Source organism: Acomys minous, assembly GCF_964271855.1.
Source record: "Acomys minous genome assembly, chromosome: 12".
Lineage (NCBI taxonomy): Eukaryota > Metazoa > Chordata > Mammalia > Rodentia > Muridae > Acomys > Acomys minous.
Genome location: NC_140493.1, coordinates 87,658,393 through 87,680,772, shown reverse-complemented (window position 1 = coordinate 87,680,772; position 22,380 = coordinate 87,658,393). Strand labels below are relative to the sequence as shown.

General features: G+C 48.6%; 1 protein-coding gene across 2 annotated transcripts in view; it reads right to left on the bottom strand.

The window, feature by feature from the left end:
- Positions 1-21,307, bottom strand: part of FAM117A (family with sequence similarity 117 member A) — a 46,679-nt gene extending 25,372 nt beyond the window's left edge. Inside the window, exon 1 of one of the 2 annotated variants that reach the window (XM_084749921.1) lies at positions 21,056-21,307. In XM_084749921.1, coding sequence (XP_084606047.1) covers positions 21,056-21,251 — 196 coding nt within the window. In that variant the 5' untranslated portion in view covers positions 21,252-21,307. The remainder of the gene's footprint in view (positions 1-21,055) is intronic. The other variant, XM_084749922.1, reaches the window with a different exon arrangement.
- Positions 21,308-22,380: the final 1,073 nt, after the last annotated feature.

Below are 22,380 nucleotides of genomic sequence, written 5' to 3'. Positions count from 1 at the left end.
TCGCAGGCAGCAGCCTCTACAGCTCAGCCACCTGGCGAGGCTGCCTGGCACCAGGCCAGACCATTTCACCACGCAGCTGAGCAGTGGCGGATGCTTTGGTTCTTGGGTAACAGCAAATGGAGAAAAACAAAACAAAACAGCACATACTAGATAAGGAGCCTTAGGTGCTATCTTCCAGAGCCACTTGGCCCGGCCTCCCAACTGCTACACTTGTATGGCCTCAGGGAAAGGGGCTAAGAGAGAAGAGGCCCAGTAGACACATGACTGGGGACTGTCAATGGAGCCAACAGCACACAGAGCAGACACCGCCTTTAGTAAATGGGCTTGAGAGCCCACTAAGCATCAGGTCTCCGATAGTCTCTGCTGATAGGAGGGTAGTAAGACAAGAAGGTAGTGGCAGGGTAGAAGAGGGAGGAGCTGGTGCCACTGCCCCATCAGTGCCAGCTACCCATCACCGGACACACTCCTAGGGGCCACCCCTCGAGCAACCGTGTATTCAGAAGGGCCACCAGCTCATTCTTGCCTCTCCCAAGATCCCTTCCTGGAAACCAACTCAAGCCTAGCCCCAGCAGAGGAACTCCAAGGGCAGGTGGAAGTTCTTAGGACGAAGACTACAGCTTGGCCAGGGGTAGGGACCAAGCAATTTGCCAGGAGAAATCAGCCCTGACCAAAGGGTTCTGGCTGGGCATCTGGAGGGACAGTTCCATCATTTCACTGCCTTTCAGGCCATGTAGGAGGGAGAGAGCTAGGATGGAAAAATGTCACCAGCATGTGTGCCTAGCCTTCCTACTGTACCCTTAAAGGAGACATAATGAGATTTTGCACCCAGTGAAAACTCAACAACTAGCTGGTTCAACAAGCAAGGCATGAGCCATTTTCTCATGTCTTCAGGCTTTGAAGCATTCTTCGCACTAGGCTGCCCACCTCCCCTCTTCTAAAGAGAAAATAGCCTCCATAACAAATGCTACAAGAAAATACAGATGAGTGAAAACAAAAGCTAACAGCTCTACACGGCCCAGCCAGAGACCACCACAGTGCTTACACAGACCCTTGTTTTGCTCCGTGCACATATGCACGCTTCTGTTTATTTTTTGTTTTGTTTTGTTTTCAATCAATAACCTTCACTTTGAGTGGGGAGTGAGAAGCAGCCAGGGCCAGGGCATTGAGCCAGGACACTATGGGCAGGGCAGTATGCCCTGTCCACTGTGCTGCAGCACCTGAGAAATCTGGAGAACAAAATATAACCACGGTCTCAGAGTTTCTAAACATTTCCCCCCAGGAACAGACTAGCAGCATGTGGGGGAAGTTCCTCCACATGGCTGTCCCAGGGTTTGCTCTGCCACTTCTGGACACGGGCTGGGACTGCACAGCACCAGTGGCCTCGAGAGCTCCCTGTGCTTTAGGGCCACTTCGCTGCTTAATGCACAGACACATGGGTTTGGGGGAGAAGTTGTGGTGCAAGTGAAACCCCCCCAACATGACGATCTGAGGGTTGGGAGAGCTCCATGGAGACCCATCCACCCATGGCTAAGCTAAATCTGGAGCTCTGAGCACGTCCTCCTCCTTCTTTTTCCCAGGGCTGAAAGGAAGCACTCACTCTCTGAACTATAACCCCAGTCCTGACTAATGTTTCGTTCAACACTAAGTCACAACTAACTTCAACCTTCAACAGGGAGAAGAAACTCAAGCTGGGCGTGGTGGCGCACGCCTTTAACCTCCGGAGGGAGTTCGAGACCAGAGTTCCAGGACAACCAGGACTACATAAAGAAACCGTGTCTCAAAAAACAAAAACAAGCCAGGTGAGGTGGTGCATGCCTTTAATCCCAGCACTCAGGAAGCAGAGGCAGGAGGATCTCTGTGAGTTCGAGGCCAGCCTGGTCTACAACGCGAGTCCAGGACAACCAAGGCTACACAGAGAGACCCTGTCTTGAAAATCCCAAACCAAAACAAAACCATCAAAAACAAGCTGGGCGTGGTAGCGCGCGCCTTAAATCCCAGTACTCGGCAGGTAAATCCCTGTGAGTCAGCCTGGTCTACATAGTGAGTCCAGGACAACCAGGGATACACACAGAGAAGCCCTGTTTCAAAACTGGGGGGGGGGGGGGGGGAGGGTTGCATCACGCTTCCTACCAAGACTTTACCCAGACAAGAACAGCAGTGTTTGTGTATGTCCGAACTTCTCAGCCAAGCCCTCCATCAATCACTTTGATTCCATATTTAAACATACAACTCAAGAGAGAACCAGGGAAACCATGTCTGGCTTCATGTCTGACTTCCCAAAATGGAGATCACATCTGCAGGCAGCAGAGGAATGGGCCAAGAGAGCCTTTTTGGAGCTGTCACTGTGGGAAAAAAAAAAAAAAAAAGGAACACACAAACTCTGTGTATCTCCCAGGAGGCAAAGGGTAACCCAGAGTGTATGCGCCAGCATCAAAGAGGCAGGCTGCAGGGCCCCTGGCGTCTGTTCAGTTCTCAAGAAACTGCAGTTAGAAGAAAAGGAAGTAGTGTGAACTTTTCACCCTTTATCTCAATTCTCTGAAGAAGAGTTCTGTAGGATCGTAGCATTCTCAGGATAAAATGCATCACCATCAGCGAGTGATGAAAGCATGCTTTCCTTCAGCATCTAATAGGAGCCTTGGTGAGAAGAGCACACCACAGGGCTGGGCGTGGTGGCACACACCTTTAATCCCAGCACTCAGAAGGCAGAGGCAGGTGGATCGCTGTGAGTTGGAAGCCAGCCTGGTCTACAAAGGGAGTCCAAGGCTACACAGAGAAACCCTGTCTCAGGGGAAAAAAAAAAAGCACACAGTAGCCTAGCCTCCTCTCATAAAACACTCCTTCTTGGGGGCATACAAACTCAAAGGATGGGCAAGCATCTTTTTCCTTACTTCGTTTCTTACTGTAATCTGATTTCTATCAAACAGAGAAGAAATCATGATGCCCACTCAGCTCTTCAGTTAGCTTTTAAGGTAAATGGGGTGGAGGAGAACCAGATTGGAGCAGTTCATCAATAGTGAGTTTTGCAAGAGAGAATTTTAAACTACCCTGGTTTCTGTTTCTGTGCACCTCACATGCACATGCAGTGCCCCTTGGAGCACAGTCTCTAAGGCTTTATCACTTCACATAAAAGATGAACTCGTTTCTCTAAGGTCAAAGTGCAAAGTAAGGCCCTTTCTTCCTCAAATAGAAGATTTTTCAACGATCACTTCCCGCATTTGCATTTAAGTCAGGCTCAACTGTTTCATGGCTTCCTGGCTGCCTTGGTTCAGGAAATACGGTGAACCAGAAGGTTCTAGTCCCTTCCCTTGCTAGGAACTAGATGATCCTACCTCAGACTCGGAAACACTGCTTTAGTCACCCGGCATGCTGGCATCTTCACCAAGAAAAGATGAAGAAAATTAGAAGTGAGGCAAATTCTAGTGAGGAAGGTAGAAGCAAGTAAAACGGAAATAAGATTACAGACTATTTTCAAACAACCAAAATAATTTCTACCTTATGAATAAACCATTAATAATTTAAACTCTATCCAGTCTGCTTTCTTTCTGGCTTCCAGCAAACTTCGAGACAGCGTATGTTTAAGCAACTAGTATGCAATTCAATACAATCCAAGTGACACAAAATATCTATGAATGTTGACAAAATTTGACAGCCCTGTCTTGTTGCCTTTCCCCAACAAAAGAAAATTGATTTTGTTATTCTTGTTGAATTGGTCATGTCAATATTCTTTTCAATTTGTGTTAATTCAGAACTGTCTTTATGAAACTCTCAATGTAACAGCTCAATCAGGAAGAGTTCACAGATGCCAAAGGTTATGGGGAAACACGTATTAACACAATGCCAAAGTGTCACCCACAGTGTGCTTTTACAGTGGGAGAGCTGGTGGCCACCATCTAAAGTGATATAATTTAGCATGACCAGGATGGAGGTACAGCTTAGTGACACAGCATTTGTACATGAAGCCCTTGTGTTCAATGCCCGAATCTCTGTCCTGTCTTCACTAACAGTATTACTACTTAGAATCAACCTGGTATTTCATACTTCCTAACATAACCAGTTTGAAGACACAACTTTACCCGTAAAAGGCTTATTTTTGTTTTGAGACAAGATCTCACTGTTGCCCTGGCTAGCTTCGAACTCGGGTTCACCTGTCCTTGTCCTCTGGGGAAATGGGAAGAGAAATACAAGGTCTAGAAGAGCTCCAAAATGACATTGTTTGTTTGTTTGTTTGTGACAAGGTTTCTCTATGTAGCCAGGCTGTCCTGGAACTTACTCTGTAGACCAGGCTGGCCTTGAACTCAAGAGTCCTGCCTGCCTCTGCCTCCCAAGTCCTGGGAGTAAAAATGTGCTCTACAGCTGCCCAGCCCAAAATGACTTATTATGGGGCAGGAGCGGTGGAAGAGATCAAAATGCATTGTTTATATGTATGAAATTCTCAAAGCATAAAACCATTAAATTGAACAAAGAAATGTTTTTTAAACTAAACAAACACAAGCTAGCAAAATGGCTCAGTGAGTAAAAAAATTTTTTTTGTTTTTTTTTTTTGTTTTTCAAGACAGGGTCTCTCTGTGTAGCCTTGGCTGTCCTAGACTCCCTTTGTAGACCAGGCTGGCCTCAAACTCACAGCGATCCGCCAGCCTCTGCCTCCCGAATGCTGGGATTAAAGGCGAGCGCCGCCACCGCTCGGCTCAGTGGGTAAATTTTATCCCTAGAACTCACATAAAGGTGGGAGGAGAATGGACCCCAAAACATCCTCTGACCTCTGACCTCCACACAGGCACTATGACATGCACATGCCCACACATACACAGGACAGAGGCACAACAGCAACAACAAAGAAATAAAGGGAAGGGCTGGGAGATGGCTCAGTGGGGAAGATGTTTACTGAGCAAGCGTGAGGCTCTTCCACGTATCCTGGCATCATCTGCAGTAGCAACAAGTGTGCGCCTGTAACCCAGAGCCTGGAGGTGAAGACAAGTGGATTTCAGGTGCTTGCTGGCCACTAGACTAGCCCAAACAGCAAGCTCCTGGTTCACTAACAGACTCTGTTAAAACAAAACACGACAATGGAGAACAACTAACAATATCTGATATCTATCTCTAGCCCCTACAAGTGCCCACACATGCACATGTGCAATCCATAGTGCCCTTTTGCAAGTGTACACACACTCAGGGTCACATGCATGTACACATGCACACACAGAGTAGGGAATAACTCTGGATTGTGAGGCTTTTTTAAAAAATGTAACTGGGCCGGGCGTGGTGGCGCACGCCTTTAATCCCAGCACTCGGGAGGCAGAGGCAGGCAGATCGCTGTGAGTTCGAGGCCAGCCTGGTCTACAAAATGAGTCCAAGATAGCCAAGGCTACACAGAGAAGCCCTGTCTCAAAAAGAAGAAGGAAGAGGAGGAGGAGAAGAAGAGGTGACTGAGTGAGATCCTTTGTGCTGAGGTGTGGGAAGAGCACTGGCCTAGCACGCACAACACCTGAATCTCAAGCCCCACAAAGCAAGCCGCCAAACGGGAAGTGTGAGAACAGAATGGCTATTAAATGGTACACGGTCACAGTTAATTTCCTTATGCAAGATAACAACAGTGTGAAGAAAGTTGTCTTTATTGACAGGAGAAGGTGCTGAGGTAAAGGGGGAAGGTCGTGAAAGTTTCAAATAGTTCACCCGAAAGACTGCATATGGACGTACACACGTGAGGGTCTGTTTAGACAGACATCCATTGCTGAGCAGACAGATTCCGGCAACTTAGCCTACATCTAGTGTTAGTTCCAGACTAGCCAGCGTTACATAGTGAGACTATCTTTGGTTGATTGGTTGGTTTGGGTTTTGTTTTGTTTTTTGGGGGGCAAGGGTGGGGTGTTGTTGTTTTGAAATAGGATTTCTCTGTATAGCCCTGGCTATCCTGGACTTCACTCTATAGACCAGGCTGGCCTCACACTCAGGGATCTGCCTGCCTCTGCCTCCAGAGGGCTGCTGGGATTAAAGGCGTGTGTACGCCTGAGACTCTAGCTTGACAACGGGAAGAACTAAACTCACTTGTCAGCACTGAATGAGGGAGACTTTAAAGTAGTCTGTCCCAGAAAACAGCACCAGGAAGAGATCGTTACAGGTTCCTGACTTAATATTTGCCCTTGAGGGCACAAGGTTCCAACTCCTAAATGGGGGGGGGGGGGGGAGAGGGGCTGCTGACCATTGGAGCTCAGGTGCAATCTCAGAACACGTGTGTTCATCTGGGGCATGAGAGAGAGAGAGAGGAAGGAAACTGGGCAAAATCAAAAGTAAACATGTCTTATGAGCAGCCAAGACAGCTGTGTTGTAGGCACCCCAATGTCCCTGCCCACCTCCTCCCAAGCAGCAAAACATAAATAGTGCTCAATTTACCTGTGGCTGGCCACAGCAGAAGGGCGGGTCACATGGCCGGGCAAGCTGCAGTAAGCAGCAGGCCCACTTAGGAGCAGAGAGGGCATATAGGTTGCTGGCTTGCTACACTTCGCTAGCTTGGACTCTGTCAGGATCTGCTGCACTTAACCTTGGTTTTTGATTCATTCTGGGCTGGGCTGGGCTAGGGTCATACAACAAGGAACAAGTGCTCAGTCAGGTCCCTCAGAACCAAGAATGTCAGTCACTGAATCTGTGTGGCCTCATCCATGAAAACCCGTGTGAATGGCTGGCTTTAGGGGCGCAGTTTAGTGGCAGAGCATTTGCAAGGCACGTCTGAGGCCCTGGGTTCAATCCCCAATGGTACCAAAAAGCCAAAACAAACAAAGGGGGGAAAAAAAAAGACAAGACAAAAACCAAAAAGACCAGCTGTGTGAACTATTATATCCCACTTGGCGAGAAAGTCTAGATCGTCTCCTCATTCGAGCTCTATTTCATTTGTGTCCCCAGCATCACAGAGATACCACAAAGACTTCTACCTCCCACCCAGTGAATCCCTACCTGGGCCCTGACCTTCTGGACCAGACCTGGAAACCAGTGGCAAATTACCATGCTGTGGTGCCCTGGCTGTGGAAAAACCCCAGAGTGTGCCAGGCAAAATTCCAGGGCAGTCCCTGCTGTCAAGTCCTGGTCTTGCCAGTTGTTCAGATTTCCTAAAAGAGGCACAGAGGTTATGCAGGGCCTCTAGGCTGAGCCAGCCTGAAAAGCGAGGCTAGGTGGCCCTGGTGTCTAGAGCCTTGACTACTGCGATGAAGTGAGGGAAGCTGCCAAGGGCCTCTGAACAGAAGGCTGTTCCCCTGGTTACCTCTCCACAGGCAGCAGCTTCCAGAGGCAGAGGGTGTGGCGGGCACGCATTACTAGAAGGTAGGTGACAGACCAGACCTCCTCCTCCTCCCAGCTGCTTCACGGTAAAGTCACCTTCTATAAGTAAAGAGAAGGCTTATCTTACTGATACAAAAGGATAATTGGATCCAGGAAAACAGGAGGGGACAATAATTACCCATAGGGCCCAGCCCAGCTCCTGAAACCCGGAGGGCAAGCTCAGTTTAGTTCTGTGGAAGCAGATAGCACTGTTATCTGCGCAGTGGCTCCCACACGCTCATCTAAGCTTCAGACAACCCCCTAGGAGTTGGGGACGGCGGCCCCTTTTCACCCTCTTCCTCCTCCTTGTTCTGATTTTGTTTATTTATTTATTGCATATGAGTGCTTTATTTGCAGAAGAGGGCACCAGATCACATTATAGATGGCTGTGAGCCACCATGTGGGTGCTGGGAATTGAACTCAGGACCTCTGGAAGAGCAGGTGGCGCTCTTAACCACTGAGCCGTCTCTCCAGCCCCCTTGTTCTGATTTTGACTGTCAACCACCCATCAGTTACTTTGGAACAGGACACAACCAGAATGGTGGAAGACCCAGGCAGATCTATAAAGAGGAGCATGGAGGAAGTCTATGCAACTTGATCATTTCCTAGAGACAAGCAATCTGAGCACAAGCAGGAACACTCGCACAGTGGATGCCCACAGGTCTACTTCACGTAGCTGGCTGGACCATGAAAAAAAATTCCTTCAAGGACAGCTTCAGTGCAGCCAGGTTAACCAAGGGTACAGAAGCCAACAGTAAGCATCTGAGATTAAAAGACACACACCAAATCTGAAGATTTTCAAAAAACTGCCCTTTTTGAAAAGATTTATTGCCTGGCACTGGTGGCAGCGGCCCAGGCCTTTAATCCCAGCATTCGGGAGGCAGAGGCAGGTGGGTCTCTGTGAGTTCGAGGCCACCCTGGTCTACAAAGTGAGTCAAGAACAGCCAGGGCTAAGACAGAGAAAAATAAATAAATAAATAAATAAATAAAAGCCAAAAACAAAAACAAACCAACAACAAGAAAAAAGCAAACCAAGATTTATTTTTACTTTTAATTATGGTGTATGGTGTGTCTGTGTGTGCGGTTGTGTGTACATCCACAGGTGCCGGTGAAGGCCAGAGAAGGCGCTGGATACCCCGGAACTGGAGCTACAGGTGGTTGGGAGCTGGGAACTGGACTTGGATCCTCTGTAAGAGCAGCAAGTGCTCCTAACCTAGGCCATCGCTCCAGCCACAGGAAACCTCCCCCTACGTTACAGTCTCGAGTAGAGCCACACGTGGTGACATATAACCTGCAGTCCCAGCAATCAGAGGACAGAGGCAGGAGGACGGCAAACTACACAGTAACCTGGGCTACACAGTAAGAATCCGGCTCAGCTGACCAAAATAAGTAGAGTAGGGTTCACTCATTCCCTGCAGCATAAGCAAAACTGACAGGAATGATTGAGTGCCTTGAAGGAGCACAGCCAGATGGCTGAGGTGGTGTGGTGTGAGAGGAAACGGTGGGATACAGCAAGGTCTGTTTGTTCCTCTAACTCTGCTTAGTAATCCCAGACCCCAGCCTCCTTGGGGGTTTACGGGAAAGTTGGACCAAAGGGCACTTCCCTGAGGGTAAGTTCTAACTCCTGCCCCACTTGGTACAATGTCCTGCACTAAACCATAGACTCCCCTGAGGCCTACCATATTCACAATAACTGCCGAGTACATGGCACAGAAGAGCCATCTGGCCTAGGCCCATAAGATGGCATCACTTTCTAAGCCAACCCCCTGGATTTGCCCCTGTCCTCTCCTGTGTCAGTAAACGAGCAGTAGTGTTCTATTTTACGGCTGTGGCACAAATGACCCTCCCAACTCCGTGTATTTTAAGAAATGAAGAGCAGGGGAGCATGGTAGGAGTGTTTCACATCCAAGAGAGGAGGCGCGTTCCCTCAGAAGAGGCTGCACATACAGAGCATGCTCAGTGCGGGATCACTCTCAGAGGGACAGCAGCTGGGGCAACCCTGCTGGACTCTAGTGCTGGGTCAACATGGAGCAAGAAGGGCTGTACTTGCAAACGCAGAAACTGGCACCCAGTCAGTTCCCAGGGTCTGCACCAATTTTGTCCAGCTGGAGAAGGAACAAGGACAAGCTGCAGGCTCTTGAAAGGCAATCTAACATAGACGCAAAGCCCTGGCCCCGCCCCAGCCTGTTCCGTGAATTCAAAACAGGTCCCATGACTTCTTGGGTATCAACTGTTCCATCTGTTAAGTGGGGAGGATAAAGGGAGTTACAAATACGTTCGGAGCGATCTGATAGATTGATCTATTGATTTATTGGTTAAATGTTTATTTGGAAATGATTTGAAACTGGTTGTTCAAGGATGAGTACAATTAGCATACACGTCATTTGCTTTACTGTTGGCTGGCTGTCACACGCATTTTACACACATACTTTCCTACACTCATTGGTGACACCCACTCAACACACAAAAACAAAGAGAGAAAGGGGGGCTTTAGGGATAGGCAACTATGACAAAATGGGAGGTTGGGGATGAAGAGACAGCAAAGGGAAGTCTTGCTAAGCAGTGATGGCCGCAGGCCCTGCTCCTTCCTTGCAAACGGCAAGGACTACACAGCTCAGACAAGTTACATAAAGTGATATAAAGTCAGTTTCTATCTTTCTGTGTTGTGGTGTATATGTACTTGTGTGTGCGTATGTGGGCACGTGTATGAACACAAGGAGCTTCATCAATTGCGTCTCCACTGAATTTGAAGTTGTTTTGTTTGGTGTTTGGAAACAGGGTCTAACAACGGAGCCTTTGCTGGCCTGCAACTCAGAAATTTGCCTTCCTCTGCTTCTTGAGTGCTGGAATTAAACTTGTGTTCCACCACACTGAAACTTAATTTTTAAAAATTATTATTTGTCTCTCTGTGTGTATGGTATGTGTAAGAATACAGGGACGTGCCAGGTGTGATGGCACACGCCTTAAGTGCCAGCACTCGGGAGGCAGAGGTAGGCAGATCTCTGCGAGTTTGAGACCAGCCTGGTCTACAATGAGAGTCCATGACAGCCAGGGCTCTATATAACAGAGAAAAGTTGTCTTTAAAAAAAAAAAGCAAACTGGGTGTGGTGATGCACACCTTTAATCCCAGCACTCATGAGGCAGAGGCAGATGGATCAATGTGAGTTCGAGGCCAGCCTGGTCTACAAAGTGAGTCTAAGACAGCCAAAGCTACACAGAGAAACCCTGTCTTGAAAAATCAAAAACAAGGAAGTGCACATCATAGTGTGCACATGGAGGTCAGAGGGCAACTTTCAGGAGTCAGTTCTCTCCTTCAACAATGGGATGTGGGGACTGAAGTCAGGTCAAGCTTGTGAAGCAGGTACTTTTACCCACTGCACCATCCTACCAGCTCTACCTCATTTTAGAGACACGGTCTCTCACTAACCCCGAAGCTCAGATACTGAGCTAGGCTGGCCAGCCTATGAGCTCAGGGACCCACCTGTCTCCACTTCCCCCAGCGCTCAAGTAACTAACAGGTGTGCGCCACTGCACCCTGTTTTCACCTGAGCGATGGGGATCTGACTCAGGTCCCCACGCTGGCACAGCAGGCACTTTACCAACTGAGCCGTCTCCTTGCCCTTCCTGCTTTGTCTTTGTTTTTTACTTAAAGACACAAAGAAAGCTTACAAAACAAACAACAAAAACATTATATAAATGGAAACAACTTTATTATACAGACATGATTTTTATAATATTTGTTAAATTAAGATTTTCCTTACAAGGTTGGGAAGTAACTGAAAAAGAAAGTTTACACGCAGGAATACGAACACTATGAGGCGACATACTTCTATATAGGCAGGAGAGTGATCCTGTAGAGGGGGTTAGTAACTCCAAGAAGCCAGCCAGGCAATGCTCCCTAGAAGGAGTTTTTCTCAGAGTTCAAGCCTCCCCACCCGCCACCCCTTACTGGGTTGCTACTAAATACCACAAGGACCCCACTCCCAGGTAACCAAAAGCAAGATAAGGAACGCGCTCTGGCTGACCGTGTGCTCGAGCCTTTTTTCCTATAAGGAACACGGGAGTGGTGGTGCCAGGGGTTATCCAAATGGAAGACTAGGTTGTTTTCACGGCACCCGATGGCCACTTGTACCCATCCCCTGCCATAAGAGGGTACCATCCACATTTGCCCCCAGGTGCTTTTTACAGTTTCACACAGCCAGTCCTACATAAGATACCCGCTCTTACAAGCACCATCTAGGCCTGTCTTCCTCACATGATTCCAAACTCAGTACCCATAACCATGACTCCACCGAGGCAGGAGCATCAATCAGTCCGCGTCCGGTTCCCTCCCTGTCCCTGGTGAGCTACCCATTCCGGATGGTAACTGCTCATCTCAGAACAGTCAGATACGCTAAAAAGCCCCCACCATACCACATCTGCAGTGTCTGCCAATCTACAGCTCACAGGACAAGTCCAAGATGTTGAAAACCCATTTGGTCACCTTGGGATGCTGGCAGCCCATTTCCATCTCTCTCTCTCTCCCTCTCTCTCTCTCTCTCTCTAAGATTTATTTATTGATTATGTATACAGCATTCTGCCTGCAGGATAGAAGAGAGTACCAGATTTCATTATAAATGGTTGTGAGAAAAATAAATAAATAAATAAATGGTTGTGAGCCACCATGCGGTTGCTGGGAATTGAACTCATGACCTTTAGAGGAGCAGTCAGTGCTCTTAACCTCTGAGCCATCTCTCCAGCCCCTCCAGTTCTCTCTTAATCAGTTTACCAGGTGCACGCTGAGCCTGGAACATGGATGTACAAACAAAAGGGCAACATGAGCTGGAGATGTGCTGGGCAGGAGGTGGGGATGCCGCACTGGAGTCCAGCTCACAACAGACTTCTGTGTGGAAGCAGAAGGGCTTTGCCAGTCACATGGCTGTGGGCAAGTTCTTTTCTGAGTCTCAGTTTCCCTGGCTGCAAAAGCAAGGGCATGCCTCCTCCCCAGCAGGACACAATGAAGGTAAGTGTAAAACATCGGAGTACCAGTTCTGAGCAGCAAGAGACCAACAGAGGAACACTGTCAAAGCAAAGCTATTTAAGGCTTAGTTCTCTCAACAAGCCAGGTGAATTTGGGGCCTTTCAGATTGGTGATTCTCAGCCTCTTACCATAGAAACAGCTATTTATTACTTTTCTGTTGTGACTGACTCATGTGACAGGTCAATTGAGAAGGCGTCCAGTGCTTCCCTCGGGTTAAGAGGTGCTTGTCCCCAAGGATGTGGCTCCCACAGGCCTCTTTGCCCCTCTCCATCCTGACGATGCTGTATTTACTATAAGAGCCCTCTGCTTGCATCCCCTCTGTCATCCACACTGTGTGCACCCACCTCCCCACCTGCCTGGTCCTAGGTAATATCTGATGGGCATGAGCTAAGCAGATGATCTCCAACCCCCGCCGCCCCCACCGCTCCCCGCTCCCCCCCCCACCCCGACAATATAACAGGTTTCTGCCAACCTACAGCTGTGGGGTAGGGAATGCACGTGTTATCGATGGTGGTTCTCACAAAGCCACGTGGGCGATTGTACAGGCTCAGAAAACTCTAAATGGAGGGAGTGGAAAGGAGGGTGGAGGAAGGGGAGGAGGAGAAGAATGAGGAGGGAGAAGGGGAGAAGGGAAGAAGGGAAAAGAAGCTGCCTGCCCTCCTAATCACATGCCCACGCCGGTCAAAGTCACGCCCAGGTGGGCACGCTTAGTAACACCCCCCCCCTTTTTTTTCTAAGTCACTAGACCCATGATTGGAAACAGGGAAACTGACTGGATAGCAGTCTAAATGTCTAGGGTTTGGACAATGGTCCTCAACATTCCCCCTGCATGTCCCCACTTCAGCGGGGGAAGAGAAGGGACAGCAATTTCTGGCATTATGGCACGGGAAAGGAGGCTTTCAACCTGATCACATTTGGGAATGCCGCCCTAGGCTCCGCTAGTAATTCTGCCACCTGGCCTCAAAGGCAACTGACTAATTTTGCAATTCCTGCTTTACTTTGTTTGCTATACACTACAGCACTACAAAAAAAAAATGGTACTGGTGTGTCTGGTGTGAAAGGACACTGGGCATTCGTCTCAGTCTCTCTGACCCACCAACCACACCTACTCCTAAGCCAAAAGTCAGGCAGCTCACAACTGTAACAAAGTCCTACATATTATCTACTTCCACGGATCAACCTGCCCACACTTCCCGCCTGGCTTTAAATGCATTGGGAAGAGAGCCTACAGGCCTGGCCATGGCTTCCATGGAAATGCAACATCTGTGCCACCGACTGGGCTTGAAGGCCAAAAGCCAGGAAGGAAAGGAGCCCGATGACTTAGAGACAGAACGCTAATGATTTGGGGAGTGGGCGGCTTGTCCTGCAAGTAGCTGGAGAGGTTTCTAGAAGGGGACCAGGATGGGGAAAGGCCATTAGAAGTGAGCCTGGGGAGGTGTGGCTCCCTGCTCCACTCCACTGCATTTCCAGCAACTCAATCCAACAAGTATTTATTGAGCATGACACTCCCCAGCAGCCCAGGCCCTCCCTCGGCAAAAGCACTCAAATCTGTTCAAGCTGCAGGGCGAAGTTCCCCCCGCACTTGAAACATGAGGTTACCTGCTTCTTAAAAAGGCACATGCACAATTTCCAGGACGGGGCTGAAGGGACCACAGAGACTCGAGAACAAGGCTGCCGCAATGGCACTTTTATACGTGTTTTGGTGATGGGAACAGAACCCGAAGCACTGCACATGCTAAGCACATGCTTTACCACTGGGCTACATCCCTGACTCCAAAAAACATGTCTCATTTGGAAGAGAAAAGAGAGAAGACAGTATAAACCTAATTTAACTTTAGGGAAAACACATTGGCCAATAGGAAGGAAGGAAGGAAGGAAGGAAGGAAGGAAGGAAGGAAGGAAGAAAGAAAGAAAGAAAGAAAGAAAGAAAGACTATTCAAACCCCTGTAGTTCTTCCTCATTTTTGGTTTTCTTTTTGTTTTTTGTTTGTTTGTGTGTGTTTGGTTTTTTAAAGATTTATTTATTATTTATACAGTATTCTGCCCACATGTGTGCCTGCCCATCACAAGAAGACACCAGATCTCATTACAGGTGGTTGTGAGCCACCATGTGGGTGCTGGGAATTGAACTCGGGACCTTTGGAAGAGCAGATAGTGCTCCTAACCTCTGAGCCATCTCTCCAGCCCCATGTGTATTTGTTTTTTGAAACAGGGTTTCTCTGTGTAACAGCCCTGGCTGTCCAGGCCTCTCTTTGTAGACCAGGCTAGCCTTGAGCTCACAGAGATCCGCCTGCCTCACCTCCCAAGTGTTGGGATTAAAGGCGTGTGCCACCACACCGGCTAAAACCCTACAGCCCTGTAATTACCCTTAGCTAGCACACACTGACTATTCCTTCGTTCCGTGCCTTCTCCAGCTTGCATTTGTAATTCATTTGCTTGTGGATGTGATAGCACCTGCTTTTAGAGCTGTGTGTCAAATCCTACCCTTCGGCCTTAACACATCAATGCTCTCCTGAAGGTCATTTCAGACCACAGGATAAGGGACTCAGGTGGCAGAGGCACTGGCACCCCAACCTGTTCTCTAACACGACGGTTCCTTGGAAAGAGTTGCCTGCCATTAGCAGATAGGGTCAGGGTTGGGGGTAGGGGTGGGCCCTAAGTCTACAGCTCTGCCCTGCCAAAAACTGTCCACCATTTAAGATGACACATTCTGGCAGCCTCTCCAATAGCATGCACCTCCTACTGTATAAGAGCAATCAAATCCCTTAGAAGAATCTTCCCAGGCCTCCACACACCCCTTTTAATAGGGAGCTGGAAGCACAAACTGCTAACATGCAGGCGGGTAAAGCCTAAGGCGCTCACTCTGTCCTCCCCCAGTGTCAGCGGTCTAGGGCTTGTGAGCAAATCCATGGGCCTGTGTGCCTGAACAGGGCAGGGTAAGTGTCTGTACACGGCCAAGACTTCAGTTCCAGGTTCCCCAGCTTTCCCATTATGAAATACTCTGCTAGCACGCTTTTAAGTTCACTGAGGCTGCTCTTGATTGGCTGCGGTACTCCCACACAGGGAAAGCCAACTGAGGCTTACTCAGCCCGAGGACAACCATTTAAATGACTCCAAAGGGAGGCAGGCAGCTGTGTTGTGACTCGAGGGAGAGAGCGAAGGCACCGGAGAGCTGGGGGGTCCAGTGGGCACTGTGAGCTGGGAGGCTTCACGTTCACAGCCAGCTGTGCCCAGGCCCGATGGCCCATCTGGGGGAGCTCCACAGGCTGGGAGGAACTGGAGCACGGATAATTTATGAACTTCAAATGGTATCCTCAAGTCTTCCCCTCTCGGAGACCAGGGTTTGTTTTTGACTTAACCGTGTGAGCAGATTTGGCTAGTGTTTGCTTAATTCATACCCTGCAAACCAAATAATGGAATCTCTGTGAGGCTGCCACTCAGGCAGAGCGGAAAGCCGAGGACAGTTCCGACTCAGCGTCTCTTGGCTTCTACTCCCTCTGCTAACGCAGGGAAGAACAACTTCTCTATCAGGAAGGGCAGAAACCATTACGTCATCGAGAGACTGTCCACACTCCTTAAACTAGCTTGCTGCTGGGCATCTGTGGTGGTTAATTGTGATTGCCACCTTGTCAGGGTCTAGGATCACAGAAGAAGCAAGCCTCTGGGTATGTCTCTGAAGGATCGCCTATATATATTAAGTTAATTGAAGAGGAAAGACCTAGCCTAAATGTGAGTGGCACCATTCCTTTGGACTGCCTAGGAGGAAAGTGAGCACTTTTCTCTCTCTGTTTCCTGAGTGCAGATGTAACACGGCCATGGAGGTCCTGTTCCTTGCTTCCCTGTCATGTTGACTGTATCCTTGAACTATGAGCCAAAATAAACCCCTCCTTCCTTTATGGTCAGGTATTTTTGTCTCAGCAACAAGGCAAGTAATAAATATACAGTGTCCACTTACTCCTATGAGAAAGGGAAGAAACACCAGGTTCACATTTCCAGCCCTTAAAAGGGCTCCCAGCAGCCAGCTGTGGTGGCACACGCCTTTAATCCCAGCACTCGGGAGGCAGAGGCAGGAGGATCTCTGTGAGTTCGAGGCCAGCCTGGTCTACAAATCAAGTCCAGGACAGCCAAGGCTACACAGAGAAACCCTGTCTCAAAAAAACAAAACAAAAGAAAACAAAACAAAAAACCAGAAGTGCACTTTGTGACCACACCTATGCCTGGAAAAGCGACTGAAGACAGACCTTTGCTGTGTCAGGCTAGGGAGAGCCTGAGGGCTCAAGGCTTCCCAAACAGAAGCTATCTCAATCACACGTTACAGAGGGACACTTGTGGCTCTTTAAGGATTTTTAACTACACCCCCAAGCTTTACTATACCAACATGACTCCTTGGCAGAGAAAGTGCCAACTCTTATTTTAATTTTTCAGCTGTCTGTGGCACCACAGGCCACGGGGATGAGCACTTTCTCTCAGAATCTCTAATACATGACCTCTTTGATATGGCTCCACCGCCCTCTAAACAGTCATCCTCCAAAGATAAGTTTTCAGATGCAAGAAAAGTCGTTTAATGATCGCAATGGCATCACTAATAACAGTGCCATTATATTCAGGAAATAGCCACTCCGGAGGACATTCCCCATGTCCCCTCTGGGGAATCTAGTACTTTAGGGCAACCAAGGCGAATACCAACTCTTACTGATCTCTTCAGAAAAGTAAAAGGTAATGAGAAAAATTCAAAACAGGAGATACGCCTCATGTAATTTCCATTTAATGTTTAAAATATGTTCTCTGCAGTTTGAGTTGTTAGGTTGAGGGAAGGGGGCCATAAGGAAAGAAGGGGGAACAAATTTGCTTAACAGTTAAGCTTTTATGTAAATTCAAATGAGCTATGTCTACTGAACACATGTCACCTGACAACTGTGGGGTGGGGAATCTGTATTCACACGTGCTCATCTGCCACAGGGACTGAGGACTGACTAGAAACAGATGGTTCCTTCCCGCTAAAATATGAGTAGGGTTACAGGATTGTCACCTTACTCTACCCAGGGTTTTCTGAGGAAGTATACATTACCATGTTTTCACAGTGGAGTAAGAGTCAGGTGTACTGTTCAGGACTAGGCTACATGGACTTTTCTACAATGACTCAAGTCTGCCGCTGACTGCATGAAAACAGACCTAGCTAAAGTCTGAAGAGTGTGGCTGTGCTCCAATAAAACTTTATTTACAAAAACAGGCTCAGGGCCAGACATAACCTACAGGCTATAATTACCAGCGCCTGGTTTAAGAAGGTTCTGGTGAAGTATGGTGGTTCCCAGGCAGCATCTGGTTTCCCAGGTTCACTGGAGAAATAATTAGCAAAGTTTAATTAAATGTTATCTTCACGGGCCGGAGATATGGATCTGCGGTAATGTTTGTGTAGCAAGCACAAAGCCCTGGGTTCAATCCTTAGCACCGAGAAGTAAACAACCGAACTATTGTTTCCATTCTAATGACATGGAGAAACACTTAGGATATAGGGAAGACTGGAACCCAGAATAATCCACTTCGTACTCCTGTTTTTATCTATCGTCATTTGGTTCTGGAAGAACCCAAAAGTTAGCTGCCTAAAACTGGCTTCAGACACAAAAACGGATTTAATTCAAGGGGCAAGTGCAATAAGAAACGTATCCTGGGTTTCAGTCACCCACCAGTGGCTCTTAGCTTTCTTAAGAGTTGGCCCTCAGCCGGGCGTGGTGGCGCACGCCTTTAATCCCAGCACTCGGGAGGCAGGGGCAGGCAGATCGCTGTGAGTTCGAGGCCAGCCTGGTCTACAAAGTGAGGCCAGGACAGTGAAGGCTACACAGAGAAACCCTGTCTCAAAAAAAAAAAAAAAAAAAAAAAAAGAGTTGGCCCTCATTTCTCTCTCAGCTCTTCCAGCTCATAAAAATAAAGCCTCTCCTCGCTTTAAGAAGACATCCCTTCTGGATGAGTGGCCACAGAAGGTAAACCCACTCTTTGCACCATAACCCTTTATACAAGGCCTAATCTATCTTGTCAAGCACACAGCAGGGTGTGTGGTGCGAGATAACTGCACAGGCAGAGTATTACATCATTTGGGATGGGAAACAGAAACAGTGACGACACTTAATTGTTCCTGAAACCCAGTCCCGGCTCCCAGGCCTTTCTAAACAGTTGTGGTTCTGAGCCCTGTTTTAGAGAGCTCATTTTAAAAGCTGGCAGAATGAAAACAAAAAACAAAAAACAAAAAACAAAAAACAAGCAAAAAAAAAACGCAAGAGGCTCTGAAATTCTGAAACCTGCAGCAATGGTTTCAGACCAATCTGGGTTCGCTCTCTGAAGCCTGAAAAGGCAAGTGGGCTCTCCCCAGCAGTGCTCTGACAGTAAGTAGCTCGCCACAGAAAACGGCAGCAATAGGCGCAGAGGCAAGCGGGCACTTTTTATAGCACCTTTCCTGTACCAGGCACTCCTGTAAGCACTTCATGAACTCCTTTAGTTCTTATGATATAGATGTTGTTGCCCACAGAGAAGAAAGGGAGTCCAGAAGCTTCCTTAAGACTACACCAGCTAATAAATGGAAGAGCCTATATTCAAAACCCATACATTCTTTTCCAGGGTCTGTGACAGCAAATATATATATATATCCCTATTACATGTCTTAATGGCCTAGAGGAAAACACTCCTGCACACTTCCCAAGGCATAGAAGGAACAGAAACAACCTGAAGAAGATCCATGAAGGTGAGGCTAACATGCACAAGGCTAATATGGCCCAAGCCAAAGACCAGGGACATCTTGTCCCCCTTCCCCCTTAACACTTGGCCACAAATGGGCTCAGGCTACTTATTTCCTGTCTCTCTTCTACCTGCTGAAAACCTACCGATAATCCCATCCCACAGGCAAATGTCTTTTTTTTTTTTTTAAATACCACTGGGATATTAACAGGTGGAGAAACAATGCAGTGGCCAAATACATAATGCAGGAACCCATTCAATCTGCCCTGAGTCACCTGACAAGTCACACACAGACCTCTGGTTTCCTGTTCTCATCTGTATCTTTGGAGACCCTGACCCTGCAAAAGAAGCCTCCCTTGCCTCCCCTTTGCACCTCTGTCCTCTGTGCTTTCCCTTTTAACGCTAGCTCTGTAGGGGCCACGAAACAATTTCTAACTACTGCACAGGCAAGGCTTCGGTCGATTCCCACCAGAAGGTTCAGGTGCTCGCTGCTCTTAAACCTCCCTGGGTTTCACGGAAGCCCAAACAAAGCCAGGAGGGTTTGTAGTCTTGTGGCCTGCTTTAAAGTCCATGATAGCCCTGAGTTTGTCCCGGCGTTGCCTTCTTCTACACCACCAGATCCTACACATGCTTTGATGACTCGGTCACCATCTTGCTACCAGATTTGACCAAGTTCTGCGGTCCAGGATGTGGTGATGCTAACACATACAGTGAGATCCAAATAGACTTGGCTTTCTACCTCAAAGGCCTGATGAATCCCAGGACTATAGTAACAGTCTACCTTCAGGAAGGGGATATGCACCATCCAAGCTTAGTCACCTGCAGAAAACTTAAAGAGACTGGCTTGCAGACTCTCACATTAAGATGGCAGAAGCCGTAACTTCTGTACATTTGGTACAAACTCAGGCTTAGGAAGTGTGCAAGGATCCTGTCACATCTGGTGTGAATCAAATGCAAACTTCACTTTTAACTTATTGCCAACGTCCTCGTGCAAGTAGGTTCCTTTTCCGTTCCAAAGGGCCTGCATTTGTGGGTCCCATCAGGGCCTTGAGTGTGAAAGCAAGGTTAAGTTTGCCCCACCCTAGTTTCCCCACACCCACCACATCAAGCTGCTATTAAGAAACTGCTTCGGCGCTGTTCAGAAAGTGGGGTATTTGCCACAGCATACTCGATTGTAAGCACTCTGCTGCCACGTTGGCTAGGAATGCTCAGGACAAAAAACCACCTTCGGAGGCGAGAGGTGCAAACTGCCAACTCCTGCACATAGGCACACACGGATAGGATGATTGGAACGAGACAGCCATATTAAGCAGGTCAAGGATACGGGGGCGGGGGGACATAAAACTTCTGGGCTACATCGAGATAAATGTAGAAAATCGGGGAGAGGTACGTTTGCACCGCAGTAAAAGCCGTTAAACTTAACTAACTTATTCCAACGGGCTGGGTTCAAATCATCTCTTGGAAGAGGCGTAATAGGGAGCGCACGTGAAGTGGTGGAGAAAGAAACTCTAGAGCCATAGGGGAGGGACGCTGGGGCCAAACTCAAGCTGGAGAAGTAACACATGGCTCCACCCGGCTCTCGTCCATGCCCCTCCCCCCTCACCGAGCAGGCGTCCAGCGCCCACCGGCTCCGGCTCCCAGTGAAGCTCGTGGCTCAGGGTGCCCACAGCACTCCCTGCACGCACCCCAGCATTTCCCATTCCTCCTGGGAGGCCACTTCGGACCACTTTTCGGTTACGCCTCCTACCCCATACCCCCCCCCACCCCCCAAAGCTAGCTTCCATCTGCCAGGTCTCTTCCTCTCACCTCCCGGCCCAGACTCTCGGCACCCTCGGTCGGGAGTTGCACCTCACGTTCGTAGCTGCTCGTCTTCGCTCCCCTCCGCCCTCGCGAACTCTGGGCGCCCCCCTTTTTTTGTTTCCTCACCTCCCATCCACTTCCCCCTCACACTTCTCGCAGAACTCTCCAGCCCCTCGCCCCAGCACCCGCACCGGACCCGGCTCACCTGCACGACCACCCCCGTCCCGGCGCTGGTGCGGCTGCTGCAGCTGGAAGGGGACTGTAGCCCTGAGTGGCTGCAGCCCGGCCCGGGGGGAGCCAGCGGGCGCCGGTGGAGAGCAGCCCCGCCGGAGACCCCCAGCCCCTCCGCGCCCCGGACCCCAGGAACCTCCGCCTCTGCCGCCCGCTGCGGCCCCGGACATGGCCCGCCAGGATACCTACGGCCTCAACCCCACGGCGAGCCCCGCACAGCCCCCAACCCCCGCGGCCGCTACTTATCTGCCCTACAGGCGGAGACCGGCCCCCTCGACCCAGAGTTCCAATTGGCCCGCGGAGTCCTGGGCCCTCCCCCTCAACCAATCTACGGCGGGGGCTCTCCTTTTTCCGAGGATGATTGGTCCATGTGCTCAGCCATCAACAGAAGACCCAACCCTCCTGCTTTTCTTTTCTTTTTTTTTAATGTCCTTAAGGCTGCCGATTGGTCCTTCCCATAGAGGGCTGGTTCTCCAGCACCGCCAATGAGAAGGCTCAGAGAGGAGGATCGTCACACCCAGTCCCAGGTAGTATGCAAATATATGCCACGTGATATCAGGCTGTGCAGGGGGCGGGGCTGGCTATGGATTAGAATCAAACACTAAAGAAATCTTTTTATGGGGTAGTGTCAAACTCTAAGAAGTTCTAAAGGGACTGAGAAAGCCTAACTTCAAAAGCTATTACATTTAGTTTAACCTAAAAACATTAGTTTTCAATTCTCATGAGATTCCATTGCTGCTGGCAAGCTCCCAAGCTGAGATTCTATAAATTTATACAAGGTTTGCCTATCATTTGCATGAGCTTTGTGTTAAATTCGTACATTTAATGGCTACCTTGCCTCACATGACACTCATTTGTCTTCTACGTTTCCAAGTCCTTTCCTGAAGCTGGTCCAATTTCAATAAAAACAGCTGTTAGTCTGTAAATTAACTTGAGACTTTAAAAGGGAGCTGGGAATTTCCCTTCAGAGCCATCTATTGTAAGTCTACGGACAAAACAAAGTGACTGATAAATCTGCCCAAGTTTGATAGCGACTCCATTAGGAAATCTTGGTCTTCCAAGCTCAGTTGCTCTCTGACCTACAAGTCAAAGACCAGATGGTCCTTGAAAAGAGTTTTTTGTTGTTGGTTTTGTCTTGGGGGTTTGTTTTGCTTTTTGTTGTTGTTTGTTTTGAGTGGATGTTATTATTGTTGTTTTGAGACAGAGTTTCTCTGTGTAGCCTTGGCTATCCTGGACTCGCTTTGTAGACCAGGCTGGTCTCAAACTCAAGCTATCCACCTCCCCTGCCTCCTGAGTGCT